The 20,411-nt window shown below is 38.5% G+C and overlaps 1 protein-coding gene across 8 annotated transcripts in view; it reads right to left on the reverse strand.

The window, feature by feature from the left end:
* Nucleotides 1–20,411, reverse strand: part of TNRC6A (trinucleotide repeat containing adaptor 6A) — a 100,880-nt gene that overhangs the window by 68,539 nt on the left and 11,930 nt on the right. For 7 of the 8 annotated variants that reach the window (XM_050773811.1, XM_050773807.1, XM_050773814.1 and 4 more), the window contains exons 3-4: nucleotides 11,325–11,412; nucleotides 3,540–3,561 (exon numbers count right to left, since the gene is read on the reverse strand). In XM_050773811.1, the coding sequence (XP_050629768.1) occupies nucleotides 3,540–3,561; nucleotides 11,325–11,412 (110 nt within the window). Of the gene's footprint in view, nucleotides 1–3,539; nucleotides 3,562–8,423; nucleotides 8,468–11,324; nucleotides 11,413–20,411 lie in introns of those variants that run through there. The other variant, XM_050773810.1, reaches the window with a different exon arrangement.

The raw sequence follows: 20,411 nt of genomic DNA on the forward strand, positions 1-20,411 counted from the left end.
TACTCTTTTGAAAGGAATGTATAATCAACATGCTTCCCAAGAAAGCCAATGTCAGCCAGCTGCGGTGGCTCATGCCTATAGTCCCAAGTACTCAGGAGCCTGAGGCAGGAAGATCATGTGAGTCCAGGAGTTTGAGACCAGCCTGGGTAACACAGCATCATCACATTTAAAAAAAGAAAAAAAAAAATAGCCTGCTCCTGTAGTCCCAGCTACTCAGGAGGCAGGAGGACTGCTTGAGCCCAGAAGTTCAGGGCCGCAGTGAGCTATGACTGTGCACTACACTCCAGAGCAAGACCTTGTCTCCTTAAAAAAGAAAAAGTCAATGTCAGAGTTGAAAAACTTTTTAAAAAATTTTCTTATTCTCAACCAAGTTCCCAAGGACACTCTGAAGAGGGACATTAGCTCTTTCCTTGCCTTTACATTATATATACCACAAGGCATCTTAAAATGTATCCATCCATCCCTATACCTCACCAGAAGTTTTTTAGCACTTCACTCTCCTGGTGTTTCAAGGACATACTCGTAAGATACATATTTTAAAAGATTTTTTGAATATTCAAATATTTATGTTCTTCACAGTTTTTCAAAGTTGAAGTCACAAGAATAAAACTTTCAAGAATGTCATTATGTTGCCCATTACACTTCAGAGCTATGTTGCCCTGTAAGATTAAAAATTTAGTTCCTCAGTCACATTAGCCCCATTTCAAGTACTTGACAGCCACATGTGGCTAAACCTGGTCTTTACACAGACTCTACAATACAGAAAGAGAAAAAATCATATTGACAGTACGAACTGCAAGAGAAGCAGCAATTCTGGAATAGGCAGACTCTTCTGATTTTTAAATGTTGGCAGTCATTTTAAAATGTACAGGATTATAATAAAAACAGTGCAGAAACCAGAGACTGGGGAGACCTGACAACTAAATGCAAGGTAGCATTATGCACCGGATCCTAGAAGGGAAAGTCATTAATGGAAAAACTGGTGAGGTTAGTATCATTGTTGGTTTTTCAGTTTTGACAAATGTACCATGCTAATGTAAGATGTTAATAATGGAGGAAGCTGAATGAAGTGTGTATGAGAAGTCTCTGTACTATCTTTCCAACATTTCTGTAAATCTAAAATTATTTCAAAATACAAAGTTTAGTAAACACCACCACCACCAAGTGGGCCACATTTGCCCCTCAAGTCTCCAGTTTGTAATCTCTAACCACTGTGTGAACCCCAAACTATAAATACTACCTAGACAAATACATAGCACAGAAATAAAACAACACATTTCCATGAATCAGAAAAAATGTGAACAATTATGAAGAGAGACACCATGAAAAGAAGGATGATGTGAGTGAAATCACTGGCAAAACAACAAAATGTATTCTGAAGTGACTTTCATATACTCAGCCTATCATTCTCAAGAGTTGTGGAAAAATCTAAAACAAAACCAAGAAGACTAAAAATGTTCATATTTTATGTAAGGCTAGAAAAAAATTACTTACATTTAGAAATGATATAAACACTAGGTACTCAAAGATGTTGAAGAAACAAATATCCATGGATCAGTCAAAAATATAAGAATATAACCAAGTGCCCAAATTTGAGATTATAACAGCCTAAGAAACTGGAAAGGGAGATATCTACGGTAGTTGGAGAGACCCATTTGAGGATGAACTCTGAGAGGTTTAGGAAACCTGAAAGGCCTGATAAAGACATCCTTGGCTGAGAAACTGGATAAAAAAGAAACAAGAATGAACATGAAAGAGATAAGAATGCTCTAAAAAGTATAGAGTGATGAGAAACAGGCTGGTTAGGTCAAGGGAGGTTAGATTAATGAGGGCCTTGAAAGCTAAGCAAAGGAGTTTGGTCTTGAAGCAAGTATAACTAGGGACAACTTACCATTGCTATGTGGGGGAGAGGGGTGGGGAAAATAGAGTTTTAGGAAAATTAATTTGGTAACATTCCTACTAATTTGGCAATGTTGCTCCCTACATTACACATCCTTGTAACTGTCTTAGACATTCCAAGTTCAAAGCCACAGCAGCACCTTCAATTCCTCTTCTGATCTCATCAGTTGTCAGTCCTGTCAATTATACCTCACACATCTGTCACCCACCTTCTACCTCTTCTGCCAAGACCTCAGTTCAAACCCTCATGACCCTCTCTAATCTCGCTTCTATTGGTTAACTACTGGCAAAGTTAAGTTTCTAAAGCACAGCTTATGACCATGACATTCCAAACCCAAACACCTCTGCTGGCTTAACCAGCATGAAGCCCTGTGGCTCCCTCTATCTCCAAGCCTATATTCGGTCGCTTCCTCCCCAACTCTAGAGACAAAAGATGCATGTTGTATTCCCCATGCTGTCTACCTGCCTCCTCTGCTCACAATGCCTTTCTTCTCTTAGCTCTACCTTTCAAATTCCTACCTGTCTTCTAACCAATACTTTCCATGTACAGTAGTTGATAGCTTTAAAAAATGGAAAACAAAGTGAAACAAAGCACCATGTCACTCTGCTTAAGTCTTGAATGCCTCCTAACTGCCTGTCACATAAAAAGTCCAAGCTTGTTGGTACAAACAGCAAATAAATTAACCCACTTTTACCTGGCCCTACCTATCTTTTCAGCCTCAACCCTGCCCACTTATCACTGAGTATTTAACACTCTAGGAATACCACGACCACGTACCACATCATGTTATGGAATACCACTACTGTAAGCCACATCATGTTATTTCTTATCTCTTTGCTTGAATCATGCTTGAACCATTTCATTCCTCTTTGAACCATTTCATTCCTTCATTCATCTTTTTTTTTGAGGGGTAAGATTATACTTTTGATAGAGCTTAAAATAAAAATTCAGAATCTTAAGGCCCAACAAGTTCAGCATCTGAGAGCTTTACACCTTTCATTACCAAGTAGTCAACTCCTGGGAGGGTGAAGAACTCCTGATTCAGGATCTGAGAGGAATTACTCTCCTGTTTCCTGCGAGGAAGTAGTCTCCTGTTTCCTTATCACTCCAGTGTCTTTTGCTTGGGGTCTAATGGGTGCTGTTCAACCTGACACAATGTATAAGGTTTGCAATCTACTATTCTAAGTGATAATACAGAGATGGATGTCACTAGCTGCCTATAAGGAGGAATGGGGGACATTCTTCAGAGAACAAGATATAAAGGAGGCAGAACTCCCAAGGGATAGAGTGGGGTCCTAGAGGTTACCCCACACAAGAAGACTTTTAGAAGGAAGACTGAAGGAAAGGTGCCTGTGCCCCAAGAGTCAAAACAAGGGAGTACATTAGGAAGCAGTGCTTACTCTTATCCTATGAGACAGCTTTAAGGCAGCTCTGAGGCAGTGCACTGTAAATGTGGTGACATACACCACAATAACCATGAAACCCCAAAGGACGACCCCAAGGTATGTCACTGAAGAAGTCTGAGCCCACCCATTTCTTTCATGCTCTTCTCTCTCCCATCCTTGAGATGAATAAAAATGCATATAAACAACCTTGCTTTAATGAAAAAAGGGATAAAAAATAGCTTTAAACAACGTACCTTTGATTTTTTGTTCAGTGGCCTAAAATAAAAACAAACAAACAAAAAACAATGTAAATATGAAACTGAAAGAAATGGACTGTTATGACAAAATGTTCATATATTACTATAAGACATATATACCTTTATTAAATGAGGAATTTCTCAAACAGATGAACTGCACAGGAAAAGATATGCAAGGAAAGCATGCTTTTCCCACAGATGTGCCCCATTATCCCTGATACTGTGTTTATTAATTTTAAAAACCTACTTTTTGTGACACTAAGCATAGAAGACATCACTGTATGACAGTATATAATTTTTTAAATGGGAGGTACACTTTTCTCATGTCCTTTAAAAATGATTTTTATACAAACTGTCACCTTTACATTTAATGGATTTAATATATTTTGTATGTTTAAATGGCTTCAAAAATTGTTGCAAGTGATAAAAAGATGAATTAAGTTTTCTGTAAGAAAAGCTGTATGTAATCACTTTAGCCAAATTAGTAATAAAATTAACTCCTGGAGGTTAGGCTGCTATTGCAATTAAACTTAGTCAACCTTTAAGTACCTATGTATTTCTGAGTGGAAAAAAATTTCAAACTAATTTATCACTTCTGACACATCTGACAATCCGTTAAAATTACTGTGATCAGAAGCTGAACTGACGTGAACTCTGCTTTCACTGCCTTCCAATGTCTGCTCTTCATTTTCTGACACCAAAACTGAGGAGAGGGGCTTGAGGACAGCAGGGTTGCCTCTAGGTGACTAGCTCAAACTCCCAAGGGCCTCAAAAAGAACCAGACAGAAAAGCCCAAGCAAAAAAATCAACCTGTTGATCAAAATCAATATTATGGGAATCCTGAAAATAACAGATACAAGAACAGGAAGGCAGGTGAGAAATGACTATGTAACTGAATAACCAGGAGTTGTTTCTAAATGGCGATAAAGCTTTTCTTAGGTGCCATGGGGCATAATTCATTTTGCTTAGTTATATGAAATTACTGTTATCAAAGACACCGTTTTAAATTATACTATTATAGGTATATATGGTAAAAGCTATAGTAATTACCCTAATATTGAAGCCACACCAAACATTAATCTTTCCCCAGAAAGCCAGGGAGTCTTGATCCACCACCTAAGCGCTTTGCTAAGTTTTAGAGCACTAGTGAAATACAAAATAATGGAGGCTCATCTTTTACTCTATGGATCAAAATTTAAATTAAAAAAAAATTTTTTTTGATGGAAAGACAATGCCAAACAACCAGTCAACTAGCTAACAACACTTTATTTGTTTCTGGAAAAATCATTTTTAAAATCTGAGAGTAGAAAAACAAGTCTTATTAGACAGAAATTAGTATATGAACACTTTTAGGTATCAGAAATGTCTGTCAAACAATAAGATGCATAATCTTCTGAAGCCAAAGAATTAGCAGAAAATTTCTTTTACATGTTGAAAGGCTTAAAAAAAAAAATTCAGAACATAGAAACAATAACCACATGAAAACCCTAAGTAGGCCAGGTGCAACTCGCGCCTGTAATCCCAGCACTTTGGGAGGCAGAAGACAGGCAGATGCTTGAGGCCAGGAGTTTGAGACCAGCTTGGCCAATATGGCGAAACCCCGTCTCTACCAAAAAAACAAAACAAAACAAAGTATACAGTGGGCTGGGCGCGGTGGCTCACGCCTGTAATCCCAGCACTTTGGGAGGCCGAGACGGGCGGATCACGAGGTCAGGAGATCGAGACCATCCTGGCTAGCACAGTGAAACCCCGTCTCTACTAAAAAATACAAAAAAATTAGCCGGGCGAGGTGGCGGGCGCCTGTAGTCCCAGCTACTCGGGAGGCTGAGGCAGGAGAATGGCGTGAACCTGGGAGGCGGAGCTTGCAGTGAGCTGAGATCCGGCCACTGTACTCCAGCCAGGGCGACAGAGCGAGACTCCGTCTCAAAAAAAAAAAAAAAAAACAAAGTATACAGTGTTGCTCTTTTAGGCCTTACAACATAAAGGATATATGCTACAAAACTTCTTTGGAAAAAGTTGCTTCAAAACAATGGTCAATTCAGTATTCTGTCATCTACAGAGAATGGCCCCATGGAGACACCTAAGGTGTGTCTGCCCCTAAGAATCGGATTTAATGTACGGAAGGAATGAAAGTAATATTACAGAAACCAAGAGCTCTTCATAGAATAGGAAGAAACAGAACTAAGAGTTCTACTTCTTTAGAACAGGTTTTTGCGGGCTGGTCTAGAGACCTAGTACGTTACTCAAATTATTAAAAAGAATTTTCGAGGTGGGGTCAGTCATTAAGAGTAATTGTCTGCACTATCCAAAACAATAGCCACTAGCCACATGTGGCTACCGACCACTGACTGAAATGTGGCCAGTCTGAACTGAGATGAGCAAATTACACACCAAATTTCTAATATTCGGTATTTTTAAAAGAAAAAAAATGCCTTATTAATAATATTTTACACTGACTACATGTCAAAATAGTAACTTTTTAGCTATATTAGATTACATAAAATATATTAAAATTAATCTTGACTGGTTGTTTTCACTTTGAAATGATCTGATCATTTAAACCCTCTGGGTCTCAGTTTCCTAATCTCTCAAATGGACAAAATAATTGTCCTGCTTACCTTTCAGGGTTATTAGGAGGGTCAAATAATAAAATGTGAAAGTTTTTTTTGAAAAACTATACAATACCACTTCAAATGTGAAGTATCACTGTAAATCCTCTCACACAGATAATTAAAAGATTCTGGCCAATCTAGAAGCAAAATGATTTCCATATTTAATATATTATTCTTTAAAAAAAAAAATCTGAGCCATGGTTCCACAAGCAATGATCACAACTGCCTCCTTCATTACTGAAGAGAGCAGTGCAGTGGCAGAGCACAACACTCCACTTGCTTTGCCTGTCAGGCACTGCTTGTCCCAACAACATGGTCCTGAAGCACACTTCAGTGGTTAAGACCTCAGGATCTAAAGCCTGACCGCCTACCTGGCTCTGCCACTTACACTGTGTGACCATGGTCAAGTGTGTTAACTTCTCTAAAGCTCAGTTTCCTCATCTATAGAACTGTGGCAAAAACACCCGCCTCAGAGTTGTAAGGTTAAAGGGATTTAACTCATATAAAAGCACTTAGGACAAAGCCTGACGTATAGAAAGCATCCAGCAGACATCAGCTGCTGCTGTGGCGCTGGTGGTTGCTATCTTCAGCCCTACCTGCCGGTGCTTTGTATCGGCTCTCACTGTTGGAAACAAGCTGACTCTACATTCATCCCGCGTCCAGGTCTTGTTTTTCTTTTTTTCTAATCATCTACAATGTCTTAACAGTGCCAAGTATTATAACCTGATATTAAGAATAAATAATTAATCCAGTTCAATTCACTGATTTTAAATGAGATACCTAGTGCTCAGAGAGCTTTCCTATGACTTAGCAATCACCACTCAGTCTAGAATCCAGATCTGTTGACTAAAATGGGTTTTAAAAAAGAGGAAAAGAGAAGTGTAAGGTGCAACAAGGGGCAAGACTGTAAGAGAACACCTAACTGCCCTTGATGAGAGCACAACTCAGGCCTGGTCATGTTACCACCAAGGTTACTGAGAAAATTTACTAATGAAGCTGCTGAATATGATCCTCAAAAATGGCAATAAAGCTGGAAGCTCTCTAAAACCTAGGTCTCATTTAAACTTGAATTTAGTATATTTAAGTCAATAACACCTATAAAAATCCCTTCAGCTCTTAACACAGTAACAGCAAAAAGTCCATGGATGTTGAAACATTCTCAACACCAAAAGATCCCAACTTGTATTGTTGGTTCCCCTTGGCCCTCAACCATTATATGCTTTCTAGGAACTACAACTGCATGCTTAAAGTAAAGGCTACACTAAACTATCCCTCTATAATTAACCTATTTCTCAATCTCCATTTTCCTCCTCGTTACATTTCCCTTAAGATCCCTTCAAGAAATTTCTTCTAAAAACAGAACCTGGAGAGAAATCCATGGTAACCTACTGCTACTACTGTCACCCCTCTCCTTTTTTTAAAGTATAGAACCTACATTTCCATGCTCTATCAAATTATTTTCTAAGCCCAAGAATCAGAAAATAACAACCCTGGTTCTTAGATATGAAACAGAAGAGAGTGTTATACATAATCTTTGATTAAAAGGCTTTTCAAAAAATTTTAAAAACAAAAGTCATGGGTCTCCATGTTAATTACAAATGTATTGGGGCTGAAATATAATAAAAATCACCGTTTTTAACGTGAAAAAGCTCTTTTAAAGAATCTAAATATTTAAATTAATATTTAAATGACAGGATAATAAAAACTATCATAATGAAAATACTGTTGAAGGCCTTGATGGTGTCTAATTGTTTTTATAGGAACTTATGTTATCTGGCTTTTTATTTAAAATAGAAAATAACCCATGGTGTTAATTTAAAAAAAAAAAACCACAGTGGCTACTGGGGACTATTAAATGTATGCATTTTCAGTATTCATGGCATAAGAACCTATTTTATGCCCTATTATAAAAATTATCACAATATATTATTTCCCAATTTTAAAGTTCACCTTTATATGACAAAAAACAAAGCAACGTATAAGCTAATGTTCTGCATGAAAAGGATAAAGTCATGGCACAGGGTTTTGGCAAAGCACCAGCTAGAGGAGAGAAATTTCAATTATACTCCTGGTTCTGTCACCATGATGAAACCAAGGTCAATCACTTAATTCATTCTAATGCTTAGGTTCCTTATATTAAAGATGAACAAATGTATTAGAACAGATAATACCTGACCTTTTCAAAAATAAGAAAATATAAATTACATAAAATAGACTTTTTACTGTAGTGAGTTTATATGCCAACATTTATATAAATGGGCCTGCCCACCTGGCTCATGTAGCTATCTGCCTGGATACACCTGCTGGCTCCTACTAGAGACAAAAAAAAACAGTTCCAGGAAACCTGTCTTAAAAACCCTATGACTCACAATTCCTCATATGGGCTATAAAGAGTGCCATTTGGGGGTTTTCTTTTCTTTTCAAGAGCTATCTGGTAACACTCTAAGGAAATACCAGCTGTCCTCACTTCACCAACAGGTTGTATTCAAATTCAGTTGTAAGCTGATTATTTGAAATTTGGAGAACAGTCTAATTTACAGTAGTGGCCCAGCCTGCTAAACTTAACATTTATTAGAGGTATTAAACCTTCCTTTATATTGTGTTCATTGGGCAGATACTATTGATGTGTCTATGAGACACACAGGAATACCCTATCAGTGCCGAAGATCTGGCAAAAGAAGGAAAAGCTTCTTATATCCCTAAGCTTCTGATGATGGTTCTAGTAAGGACATGGTTGAGGTGAGAGACTGGAACCACGGGGTGAGACAGGAATGAAGTGGGCAACAGTAAGAAAAGCTGTCACTTCAGATTTGGTGAGAAGTCAAATGGCACAATAATCACCATTCATGTGTTAGAGGCTTATTTATAAGCTGCCTACACATAAGTGACCACCTATACTGACTTGGTGATTTAGAGATTTAATTTATACAAGAATGTAAAGATGTACTTGTAACAAGTAGAGCCATTGCTGTATATGTTACACTTTAAAATTATATTCACAAAAACACAATATTTAAAGATATCATTCAAGTGACCCCTTTCTTAAAATTTCTCAGTAAATAGAATAAATTCCAAACAAATACACTTATATATTGTCTTAGGCCTCTTCTCTAGCCATTTCACATACATTCTGACTTATCAGCTAATTCTTGAACTCTTTAGACACAGGGACCAACAGAGCCTAATTCAACACTCAGATGCTTGCCAAACTACTGAATCTACATAAAGTATACCCAAGCATCCTTTTCAATAAACCTCTTAAGTTTCTTAGAAGCTCTTTTCATTGGGCAAATGGCCTTTCACACCATGGAACAAGAGTCTGATAAGCCTTTACCCCTTTACCTTTACTCAGACTTACAGAGGACACAACTTTCTCATAAGAAATCCCGAGCAATGACCAACCAGACTGCAAAGACTGTCCTACATAAACAGCCTCTGACAGACGCCCAAGGCATCGGTCAATGCCAAACCATGAGAAGCCTACCAAAACCCTAACCATTTCATATACCTATGCATCCCTTCCCAGGCACCCCTAAGAGCAACCAAAAGGCAGGTGTCTAGGGCCACATCATCTCCTCTCATCTCATACTTAATTCTCCTTCCTAATACTTGCTGATGACACCCCTAGGCTCAGGACATGTAGAAATGAATTATTTATCATTTCCCCTTTCCTTGTATCCTCCAGCCTGATTAACTCCTCTCAAATGTAGTCACTCATCTGGAACCTGCGAATCAATGTAAGTTGACTCTCCCTCTATATCCTTTAAACAAAGTCTGGGGGTTACTTTAATAGTCCCGTCACCAGTATTTCACACTCTGGTATCTACCCCTTCTAATCCAATTCCACAATTTTCCAAGGTAAACATACTAAAATACAAATTTTTATGTCACTCTACTAAAACATTTTCAGCATTTTCCCCGAAGCCCTGAGAAAACCTCCTAGCCTTTCCTAGCTCAACTCTTCAGAGTTCTACCCTCAGTTCCCTCCCTTTCCCCCAAGCAAAACCCATCCTTTAACACATACAGGCTACCATGTATTTCTGAGTTTTCACTGTTTGGAATCCTTTTCTATTCTGCTCCTTATTCACCTAATTTCAACTCTAAGGAAACTTCTCTGTTCCTCTGCCCCATCTCAGCCTGAGTTATGCACCTCTCTCTCTGTACTGCAACAGTTCCCCATAAATGCCTCACCTGCCACTTTTATAGCCTGTGTTTTCCCCTATTAAATAATGTGGACATAAGTATCTTGCTACAGTCTACATTCAATTCCTAGCACAATGCCTGGCTCAAAAGAGGCATATATAAGAAATCAAAATAATTTTTCATTAGAATAGAGAATTGAAACAGTAATTTCACTAGGTCTTTTAGAACATTTTAATGTCTTGAAACCTTGACATAGTAGGAGATGAGTACCCATTTAGTTAACTATTATCAGCTTTTAGTATTAACAATTTGGAAAATTTTTAATAATTACAGATTAAAAAATTTTTTTTAACTTACTTTGCATTTAGTTATAGTTTCCTATACTACATTAGCTAGTAAACAATAATGCCCTTGCAGTAAACAATGTCCTAGGTTTATTTTAAGGTTAATGTACACTGCAAACTTTAAAAATCAGCCCAGGTACTAAATAAAGAGGGAAAAAGAAACTGACACTTTACTTCCTATTATGTCTATTATGTTTTCCTTTAATACTCTATTTCTATATTACATATAATAACACTTAATTCAACCCTCATTTAACAAAACACAAGGAAACTAAGGCCCAGAGAGGCTAAATAAAATTTAAGGTCACGCCATTCTATGTGCTATGTGGGAGAGTGAGATTTCAAATCCTCTCAACTTGGCTACAAATTCCATGCTCTTCCCACTTATAAAATGATATTATTATGAAACACCTAGGAATAGCTATTTGAAAGATAAAGATCTATAAAACGTACTTACATACTTACCTTTGAAAAACTATTGGCAAGATTAATAACTATGCATTAAATTGTACAAACTCAGCAAGTTACTTTGTATGCATATTCAAAGACATTAAATATTAAAATGAATCTCCATTAAAACTAAAACATTAAATCAAATAAATGCCTTAAAAATCTGTAAGAGTAATTTTCTTTTTAATTCTATGTTTAAACTGCTTAATATAAATAGTTTATACACATACTACCTTCTTTTGAGCAGCTTCCTTCTTTTTCTTGTCGTCTTTTTTCTTTTTCTTTTCTTCCATCAACTGTTCTTCTTCTTGCACTAAATCCCTGAACCACACAGTTGCAATTAACTTTCCCAAAATGTATTGAGAGATAAAAATAATGTTGCATACAGGTTCATTTTCACTTTTTCACTCTTATTAGAAGACATGGCAAATTATTATTTTATCATTCACTGAAAACGCAACTTGCAACCTAACCCTAACTATACAGCCACTATATGGTACAATTCACTTTAATAAGCCACAAGTAGTACAACTTTTATCTCAATATCATATCAAGGAAGACAACCTAAAATTAGCAAATTTTACATTGGGAAACAAGCAATTTCCTCCAATCCTAGAATGTAAACTTCATTTAAGCTGGAGTTACCTTGCTACTGGCCCCAAGTATCAATTAGTAGCTAATGGCAACGCCTGAGACCTCCTCACAATCCCCTCTCACCTAGGTTTCTGGAAGCTACCTTTAGTTTTCCTTGCCCTAAATAGCTTTGTAAATATTTTTAGAACATAACTTAATAATCTTAATAATAAATAGGTGACTTGTATTTCAGCATTACAACAATTTCATATTCCACAAACATTACAAAGTATTCTATCAATTCTTAGGAAACAATAATGTACTCTTGTTTGTTTTGAGACGGAGTCTTGCTCTGTCACCCAGGCTGTAACGCAGTGGCGTGATCTCTGTTCACTGCAGCCTCCGTCTCCCGAGTTCAAGCGATTCTCCTGCCTCAGCCTCCCAAGTAGCTGGGACTTTACAGGCGCCTGCCACCATGCCTGGCTAATTTTTGTATTTTTAGTACAGACAGGGTTTCATCAAGTTGGCCAGGCTGGTCTCAAACTCCTGACCTCAAGTGATCCGCCCACCTCGGCCTCCCAAAGTGTTGGGATTACAAGTGTGAGCCACCGCGCCTGACCTATTAATGTATTCTTCATATTAGTTTGTTTAAATTTTTTAAATCTCAAACAGTTAAAGTTGTCAACAGAACTTCTGGTTCAGGATTTCAAAGTGACAGACTGGGCAAATGTGTTTCAGGAGACAGGTTATTACCTTTCAGCGGAAAAGGTTATTACTTTTTTATTCTATTCAAAGCTGATAAGCAAAAGCAAAAGCCACCCCACCCAAGAATAAACACAAGAGCAGTCTGAAATGGATGTTTTAGGTACCATCCTTTCTGGTGGAGCTCTAGAGAGGTTCCAGAAGATCAGAGCAAGCAAGCATGAGGCAAAAAGACTGTCTAAGGAATAGAAAAGCCATAGCTACTCAACCCCTCCCACCCACTTTCCATTCAAATGCCTACACGGCCAACAGGTAGTAGCTGCTTCTAAATGCAGCCTAAAGCCAAATAAATACTCTCTAAAGAAACAAAACCTTCCACAGGAGTCTGTTAGGTGCTTGGATGGGTTTGGTTGCCCCAGAATAAAGCCCATCTTATTGGAGGCTGCTGCCACTCCCTCCATCACAGAGTAAAGTAAAGCCTGCCAATCAACACCCTTCACACAGATCAGCCTTCCCATTCACGGAAGGAGTCGACTGGGCAAAGAAACCTTTGCAAAGGTGGAAGAAATTCACTCCAGCTACCTATAGTCATCACCCTAAAGTCTAGACCCTAAACCTTCACTCATAATATCAACAACCAAAATCACCAGTCACCCAAAGAAAAGCATCACACAAAATGAAAATACCTAACTCTGCCCTGAGGAAGTTTTCCAGAGAGGACACTAAGAATATCAGGCAGACAAGGAGAGGTTTGGAGATATGAACTAGACATTTGGGAAGCTGCACATTATTTATCCAGGCTGGAATGCATATGGCAGTAGGGATGTCGAAGAAGATAAAAGGAGAAAGATAGGCAAGTGTCTAAGAAACTGGAAGGGGTTGCTACGGGTGCACTGCAATGAGATTCAACAAAATTTAAGTTGGCTTTGCTGATGGAACGGACTGAAAAGAGATGCAGACACTGAAAAATGAAATGAATGACATTATGCACAATTGATAAAAACTTAGTAAAGTATAGATCTACTAAAATCAGCTAAAAGGATAACTGGAAGAAGAGTATGATAACTGTTGCTATATTTCGCTGTCATTTTGTTACAAGCAGACTGTCATGTGGCTAATGGAGTAACATAACAGATTCCTGCCAACTGTGGCCGTGACTCACTCTCTTTTGAATTCTGTGTGCAGGAGGTAGTAAGACTGAACAAGCTCACTCACATTACAAACCCAGGGAAGGCAAGGAGCAAGACAGTCACAGCATATGAGAGCAGCAGAGTAAAATCAGTAAACAACGGCAACTAGATTACACCACTGTCATGTTACCTACCCCGAGACACGCAGAAGTCAAGATTAAAAGCTGATTACTAGCTCAAAATACTTAATCTTCTTCAGTCTCTTGTTTCTTCATGAAAAAACTGGGGACAAATGACCATACATGTCAATGTCTTAGTATTTTTATAAGAATTAGGACTGCTTACTTAGCACAAAGCTTATCTAGTAAGCACTCAATTGCCTAGTCATGAACCCAACTCACCAGTCCTCAGTGGCACCCAAAAGGTTGTCTTTACCCTACTTGTGTCAAAATATCACAGGTACTTGGGTACTTATTCAGAAACATCTAGCATCTGCAGCATTTGTTCTTCATGTTCTGCTGTGAATTACAGACATGTCCTTTTCTGATCTTTTTTGTCACTATAATTTTACTCCATCTATTGGTCTCTATCCGGAGTATTTTGTCCTTTCTCAAACTTCATTTTCAAGACTTTCTGATGAGGTTACTAGCAAGTGTTTTCCTGGCCAAAAATATCCCCCTTAGTACTTAAAAGATGTACCACACATTTCTTCTCGAGGAAATATCACAATATCAGATACTGTAAGCACAGAGGGGAGTAAGTTCTGTTCTTCAACACCATCATCACAGCCAACCAGTCATACCTTTTCCCATATCTCCTCCTTCAGAAAGCCAACTGAAAAAAAAACAAACAAACAAAAAAAACAAAACTTGTGCCCAAACACGTCAGCTTCCAGGAGTTAAATGTTCATAGAGACTCAATTAAGACATCTGACTATATCATTTACCACAACTATCAAGAGGAGTAAGGGCTGATGGATCTGAAAGGCCTAAGTGGGCCACTCTGTTTGATGCACCTGCCACCAAGACAACACTCCAATTAGCAATCATTCATGCCCTGAAGGCTACTTTGCAGGATACCTCACATCTGTAAGTTCTATGAATCTACCTCGTCTGTAAAAACCAGACTCCCCTTTTATCAGAACTTGACTTATGTCCTGCATCTCATGTATAAAGCCTTTGAGGTGGCTGTAAAAGTCAATGACACTGAGGGAACTTTCTAGGAAGATGGAAATGTTTTCTAACTTGATTGGAGTGGTAGTTACAAGGGTGTATACGTTTCTCAAATCATTCATCTATACACTCAACATTTAAATGTTACTGTATGTAAACTGTATTTTAAAGTTGATTTCATACACTGACTAGGGGAAATACAGTATCTGGATCTGAAAAAACAAACAGATCAAGATTAGGATGGTACATTACACACAACAAATCAAGCTAAGCTTCAAATTTTGCCCACATCTTCCAGTAGCCACTACAAATGATTTACTTGTACTGTTCAAGAATGCGTTTCTGGCCGGGTATGGTGACTCAGGCCTGTAATCCCAGCAGTCTGGGAGGCCAGGAGTTTGCGAACGGAATGGGCAACCTAGAGAGAGTCTGTCTCTATTTCAAGGGCCTATCAAGGCGGCAGGGTACACCTGGGGGTGAGAATGCCCCTTCCTATTCTTGTGCTTCCTGACACTTGCTGGTCAATTTTTCCCACATTCCCAGCATTGAATATCATTAAAATTAATCCCTTCTGAAGGGTACTCTTGTACACGCTATTGGAAGTATGTATGAACTAGCACTAAGCTTCTAGTGAGCAATTTGGAAGTATCTATTCACAACGAAATTTTAAATGTCACTATCTTATAATCCATCAATTCAAATCTAAGCCTCTGAAAAAGGAACTGTGCAAAGATAGACACTGCAGCATAAAATCATAACCAAAAACCAATCAATAGGGAAAAGTTAGATCATCCTGTAATCACACCAAGGAATATTACACAGTAATTTTAAAGTGGGGCAAAGGGTGGATTTCCATGGTGTACAGAACCAGCTCCCAATAGAAACCTCAAGCACTAAACTTATTTATTTACTTAAGAGATGAAGTCTCACTCTGTTGCCCCGAGCTGGAGTGAGGTGGTAAACTCCTGGGGTCAAGCAACCCTCCTACCTCGGCCTACCAAAGTACTGGGATTACAGGGGTGAGCCACTGTACTCAGCCAGGAAACATGATTTTTTTGTAGGAAAAAAATTTCTACAATTTTGTAGGAACAACTGAACACATTTGAAGAAAACAAGCAAATATTTGGTACAGGTTGTAAACAAGAGTAGTGAAAAAAGACAGGTGTAAGAGCTGTTTCAACTGTGGAAGGCTTTATGGAGCAGTAAGAAGTTGATTTGGCTCTTGCAAAAGAGGCAAGATTTTTTAGGAGCACAGAAAGGTGTGGGCACAAGTGAAGTATGGAGACTTGTCAGCATGACAACTGCAGGGACCAGCATTGACTGGAATTGAAAAAGGGAGGGAAAATGTTGGGTAAGAATAGACAATAAATTGGCAAAAACAGGGTGAGAAGACTGTTGCAAAAATCTAAGTGAATGTGTAGTTCCCCAAACTACCACGGTGGCAGTGAAAAAAGAAAGCAAAGAATAAATCTGAGATAATTCAAAATATCCTAACAATTAGCTGGGGGTGGTGGTGCGTACCTGTAGTCTCAGCTACACGGGAAGCTGAGGCCCAAGAATCAACTGAGCCTAGGAGTTGGAAGCTGCAGTGAGCTATGATTGTGCCACTGCATGCCACCCTGGGCGACAGAGGGAGAAATGACAATAATGGGACAAGGGGTAAGGTGTCTCTATTTTGCTATAGGAGACAGAAAACAGAAGGCAACTTTCCTGAGGGCCTATCAGTCAGCAACACACCACAAGCCAGCCCATCCTCACACACAAGTCAGCCTATCCTCACACAGAAGCCAGCTCATCCTCAATAGAAGCCAGCCCATCCTCACACAGAAGCCAGCCCATCCTCACACAGACGCCAAATGTACGTTACAAGCTAGAAATAAAAATACACTTCACATCTTCTGCCAAAAAACATTGTTCTCCTACTTTCTCCCCTGCAGATCCCACCTTCTTCTATTTCCTTCCAGTCTTCCTCTTTTCCCATTTGATTGCCACCCCCCATTCCTTTTCTCATTTTTATCCTCCTACCTAAATTAATCACCAAAACCAGTCTAGCACTACACAACAGGAAGTCACTAGTAACCTTCAAAACTATAGAATTCACCAGACAGTAGAGATGAAAACTGAACTGGAGTAAAAATAGGTAAGGCAGTTGGAGATTTGGATCAGTTTTTCAAAAGCTTCAGCTGTAAAATGAACAGAATAGGATAAAATGAAGAAGTAAGGAAAACTAATAGTTATCTGGAAGTGGAAAGGGGTCATCGTATCGAAGGGTGGGGAAAATGCTATTTACAATAACTGACAATTATCTGCAAATACAGTAGTTAAATAAAATGGATACATCCTTAAAATGGAATATTATGCAGCTGCAAAAGAAAGGTCTCCTCTACATCCAGATGCGAAAGGATCAGGAAGGCTTAAAGTTAACTGGAAAAACAAAACAAAATCTAAGGCTCAGTGTGCTATCTTTTTGTGTTGGGAAGGACACTAATATATATATTTACATGTCCTTGTATGTACATAAAGAAATTCTGGAGATGTATACATATACAAATTAACAAAAAATATATATTTGTGACAGAGTATGACGAGAAAAGAGGACAACAGACAGAGTGGCAGCAATGTTGTATATTTCTTAGCTTAGATTTAGCTGGCACGTCTTCCCCTTAGGAACGAACGAGAATAGCATACAAACAGACAGCAGTAAGGATCCAGATGACAGTATGGATCTCAAAAAGCGGGAAGTTGCGCTTGAAAGGGGCTTCTACTAACACCATAATTTGAGCAATAAATTATGTTAACAAAAAATTACAAACAACTGAATAAAATAAGAACCCATGGGTCCATACTGATATGAATGAATGACTGAGTGAGCGAATGGGGAGAAGTACCAAATCTTACAGTAAAATATCAACTAATGTAAGAAGAATGGTTGACTTTAAAAATCACTATTTGGCCCTACTGATTAAGGCAAGCACACTGACGAGAAACAAGACATGTACGTACTCTCACTAAAGTATCTCCCAACAATAGTGTTATTAATTACAAGGGGAAAAATACTAACTTAACAGAGATGAAACCTGACAGAGACCACCTTACCCAAGCAGCTGAAGTTAACCATCACCAATAATGGGATAAAAGGATATCAGGCAGCTCCTGACATGATGTACTGAGAACACCCATCAGTTCTGCACTATTCCTGCCAAAACAGCATAACCTGATCAGGTCATAAGGAAATATCAGACAAATACAGACTGAGTGACATTCTACAAAGTAACTAGCCTGTATTCTTTAAAAATATCAAGGTCCTGAAGAACAGAAACTAAGAAACTTCCAGAATGCAGGACACTAAACAAACATGAAAACTAAATGCTACTTGTGATCTTGGATTGAAGACCTGACCAGGAAAAAATAAATTTTGTTTGGCTCTAAAGGGAATTATTGAGACAACTGGCAAAATTTGAGTAAGATCTGTAGATCTGCTATTAAGACTGTGCCAATGTTACCGTGCCCATTTTCATAATGGTACTGTAGTTACCAAGAAAATAACTTTGACTAAGTGTTTAGGAGTAAAGGGGTATCATGTCTGTAAGTTACTCTTAAATGGTAAAAATTAGTATGTATAAAAAACAGAGGGAATAAAGTAAATGTGATTAAATGTTAATATGTGAGAATTAAGGGTTAAGGATATTCAGAAGTTCTTTGTTCTATTCTTGCATTTCTCTACATCTGAAATTAATTCAAAATAAAAAGCTCTGCAGGGCACAGTGGCTCATGCCTGCAATTCTAGCACTTTGGGAGGCCAAGGCAGATTGCTTGGGCCCAGGAGTTCAAGACCAGCCTGGGCAACATGGCAAAATCCTCTCTCTACAAATATAAAAAAATTAAGTGGGTGTGGTGGTGCATGCCTGTAGTCCCAACTACTCAAGAGGATGAGGCGGGAAGATCATTTGAGCCTGGGAAGCAGAGGTTGCACAGTGAGTTAAGATCATTCCACACTGCGCTCCAGCCTGGGTGACAGAGTAGAGCCCTTTCTCAAAAATAATAATAATAAATTAATTAAAAGCTCAGATTGAGGAAAGTTAGTGAGTTTAGAAACTTAGAAAATAATAGATACTCCACCATAAGGACAAAAACACTTACAATTTACAAAGGATTCTGAGATATTATCCATTTTGAACTCACAACCTTGAAACATGGCACTGGTATTACTCCCCTTTGACAGTTAAAGAAACTGAGGATCAGAAAGTCCTAATGCCTTGTTAGATGGTACAAGACTGTGGTAAGGTTGACCCAAAACTCAGTCTGCTAAATCTACCCACCCAAATCCTACTTTCTTTTAAAGCTTAATTACTAGTTCCTTCATGATTCTTTCCAATCCAAACAAACCTCACCCTTGACCTCTAATTAAACAATACTCATTTTCTAATTATTTTATTTTATTTGAGACAGCATCTTGCTCTGTCACCCAGGCTGGAGTGCAATGGCTCGATCTCTGCTCACTGCCACCTCCACCTCCCTGGTTCCAGAGATTCTCCTGCCTACTTGTACAATACTCCTGAGCAGCTAGGATTACAGGTACCTGCCACCACACCCAGCTAATTTTTGAATTTTTAGTAGAGACAGGATTTCACTATGTTAGACAGGCTGGTCTCAAACTCCTGACCTCAGGTGATCCACCTGCCTCGGCCTCCTAAAGTGCTGGGATTACAGGTGCAAAATGTCTGTGCCCAGACATTTTCTAATTATTTTAGATGTTAATCTCACTCTTCCAAATAGGACTAATTACTGCTCTGGGGACAAAAAACAGTCCTACTTGTACAATCCTCCCTGTCGCTGGGCACTCTAATTAGATTCCAATTCCTGCTTCCTTGCCTTTACTAACACTGTAACCCCAACACGACTGCCAAAAATGCACTCTTTTAATTCTTACTCTTACCCATATGTTACTTCTCCTTTAAGGACCAGTTTAATTCCAATCTATTCAAACAAGCATTTCCTAGGCAGCATAGCATACAGTGAAAACCCCTAGGTCCAAATGTCAAATAGAAGTGGTCTTAACCTCAATTCCACCATTGCTTAAGTGTGTAACCTTAAGCAATTTATTTCTCTGAAGCCTTCATCATCTAATTTATGAGACGTCTCAAATTGGACCTCCCTCAATGGGTGGTTGTGAAGATTTAATTGGGTAACGCAGATGAAGTACTTAACAGATGCACATAAAAAGTGTACACTGGGACTAGGTGTGGTGGCTCACACCTGTAATCCCAGTGCTTTGGAAGGCCAAGGTGGTAGGATCACTTGAGGCCAGGAATTTGAGACAAACCTGGGCAACATAGCAAGATCCTCTCTCTACAAAAATTAAAAAATTAGCCAGGTACAGTGGCACATGCCTGTAGTCCCAGTTACTCAGGAGGCTGAAGCACAAGGATCACCTGAGTCCAAGAATTCAATGCTATAATGAGCCACAATCACGCCACTGTATTCCATCCTAGGCAACAGAGCAAGAACATGTCTCCAAAAAAATAAATAAATAAAATGTAAAATGTGTACACTAATAGCTAGCCATGAGAGACTAGGTGCATAGCACTGCACTAAACTAAGGTTAGGATGCAAAGAAGGTTGCAACCAAAAGAGGAAGTGTATACAGTAGAAAATAAAACTGAATACATAAAAACAATTATTATAGCACAATGCAGAATTAGGTGGATGCAAAACCAACAGCTAAAGGTCCCAGATTGCAAAC

Source organism: Macaca thibetana, chromosome 20, assembly GCF_024542745.1.
Source record: "Macaca thibetana thibetana isolate TM-01 chromosome 20, ASM2454274v1, whole genome shotgun sequence".
Classification (NCBI taxonomy): Eukaryota; Metazoa; Chordata; class Mammalia; order Primates; family Cercopithecidae; genus Macaca; species Macaca thibetana.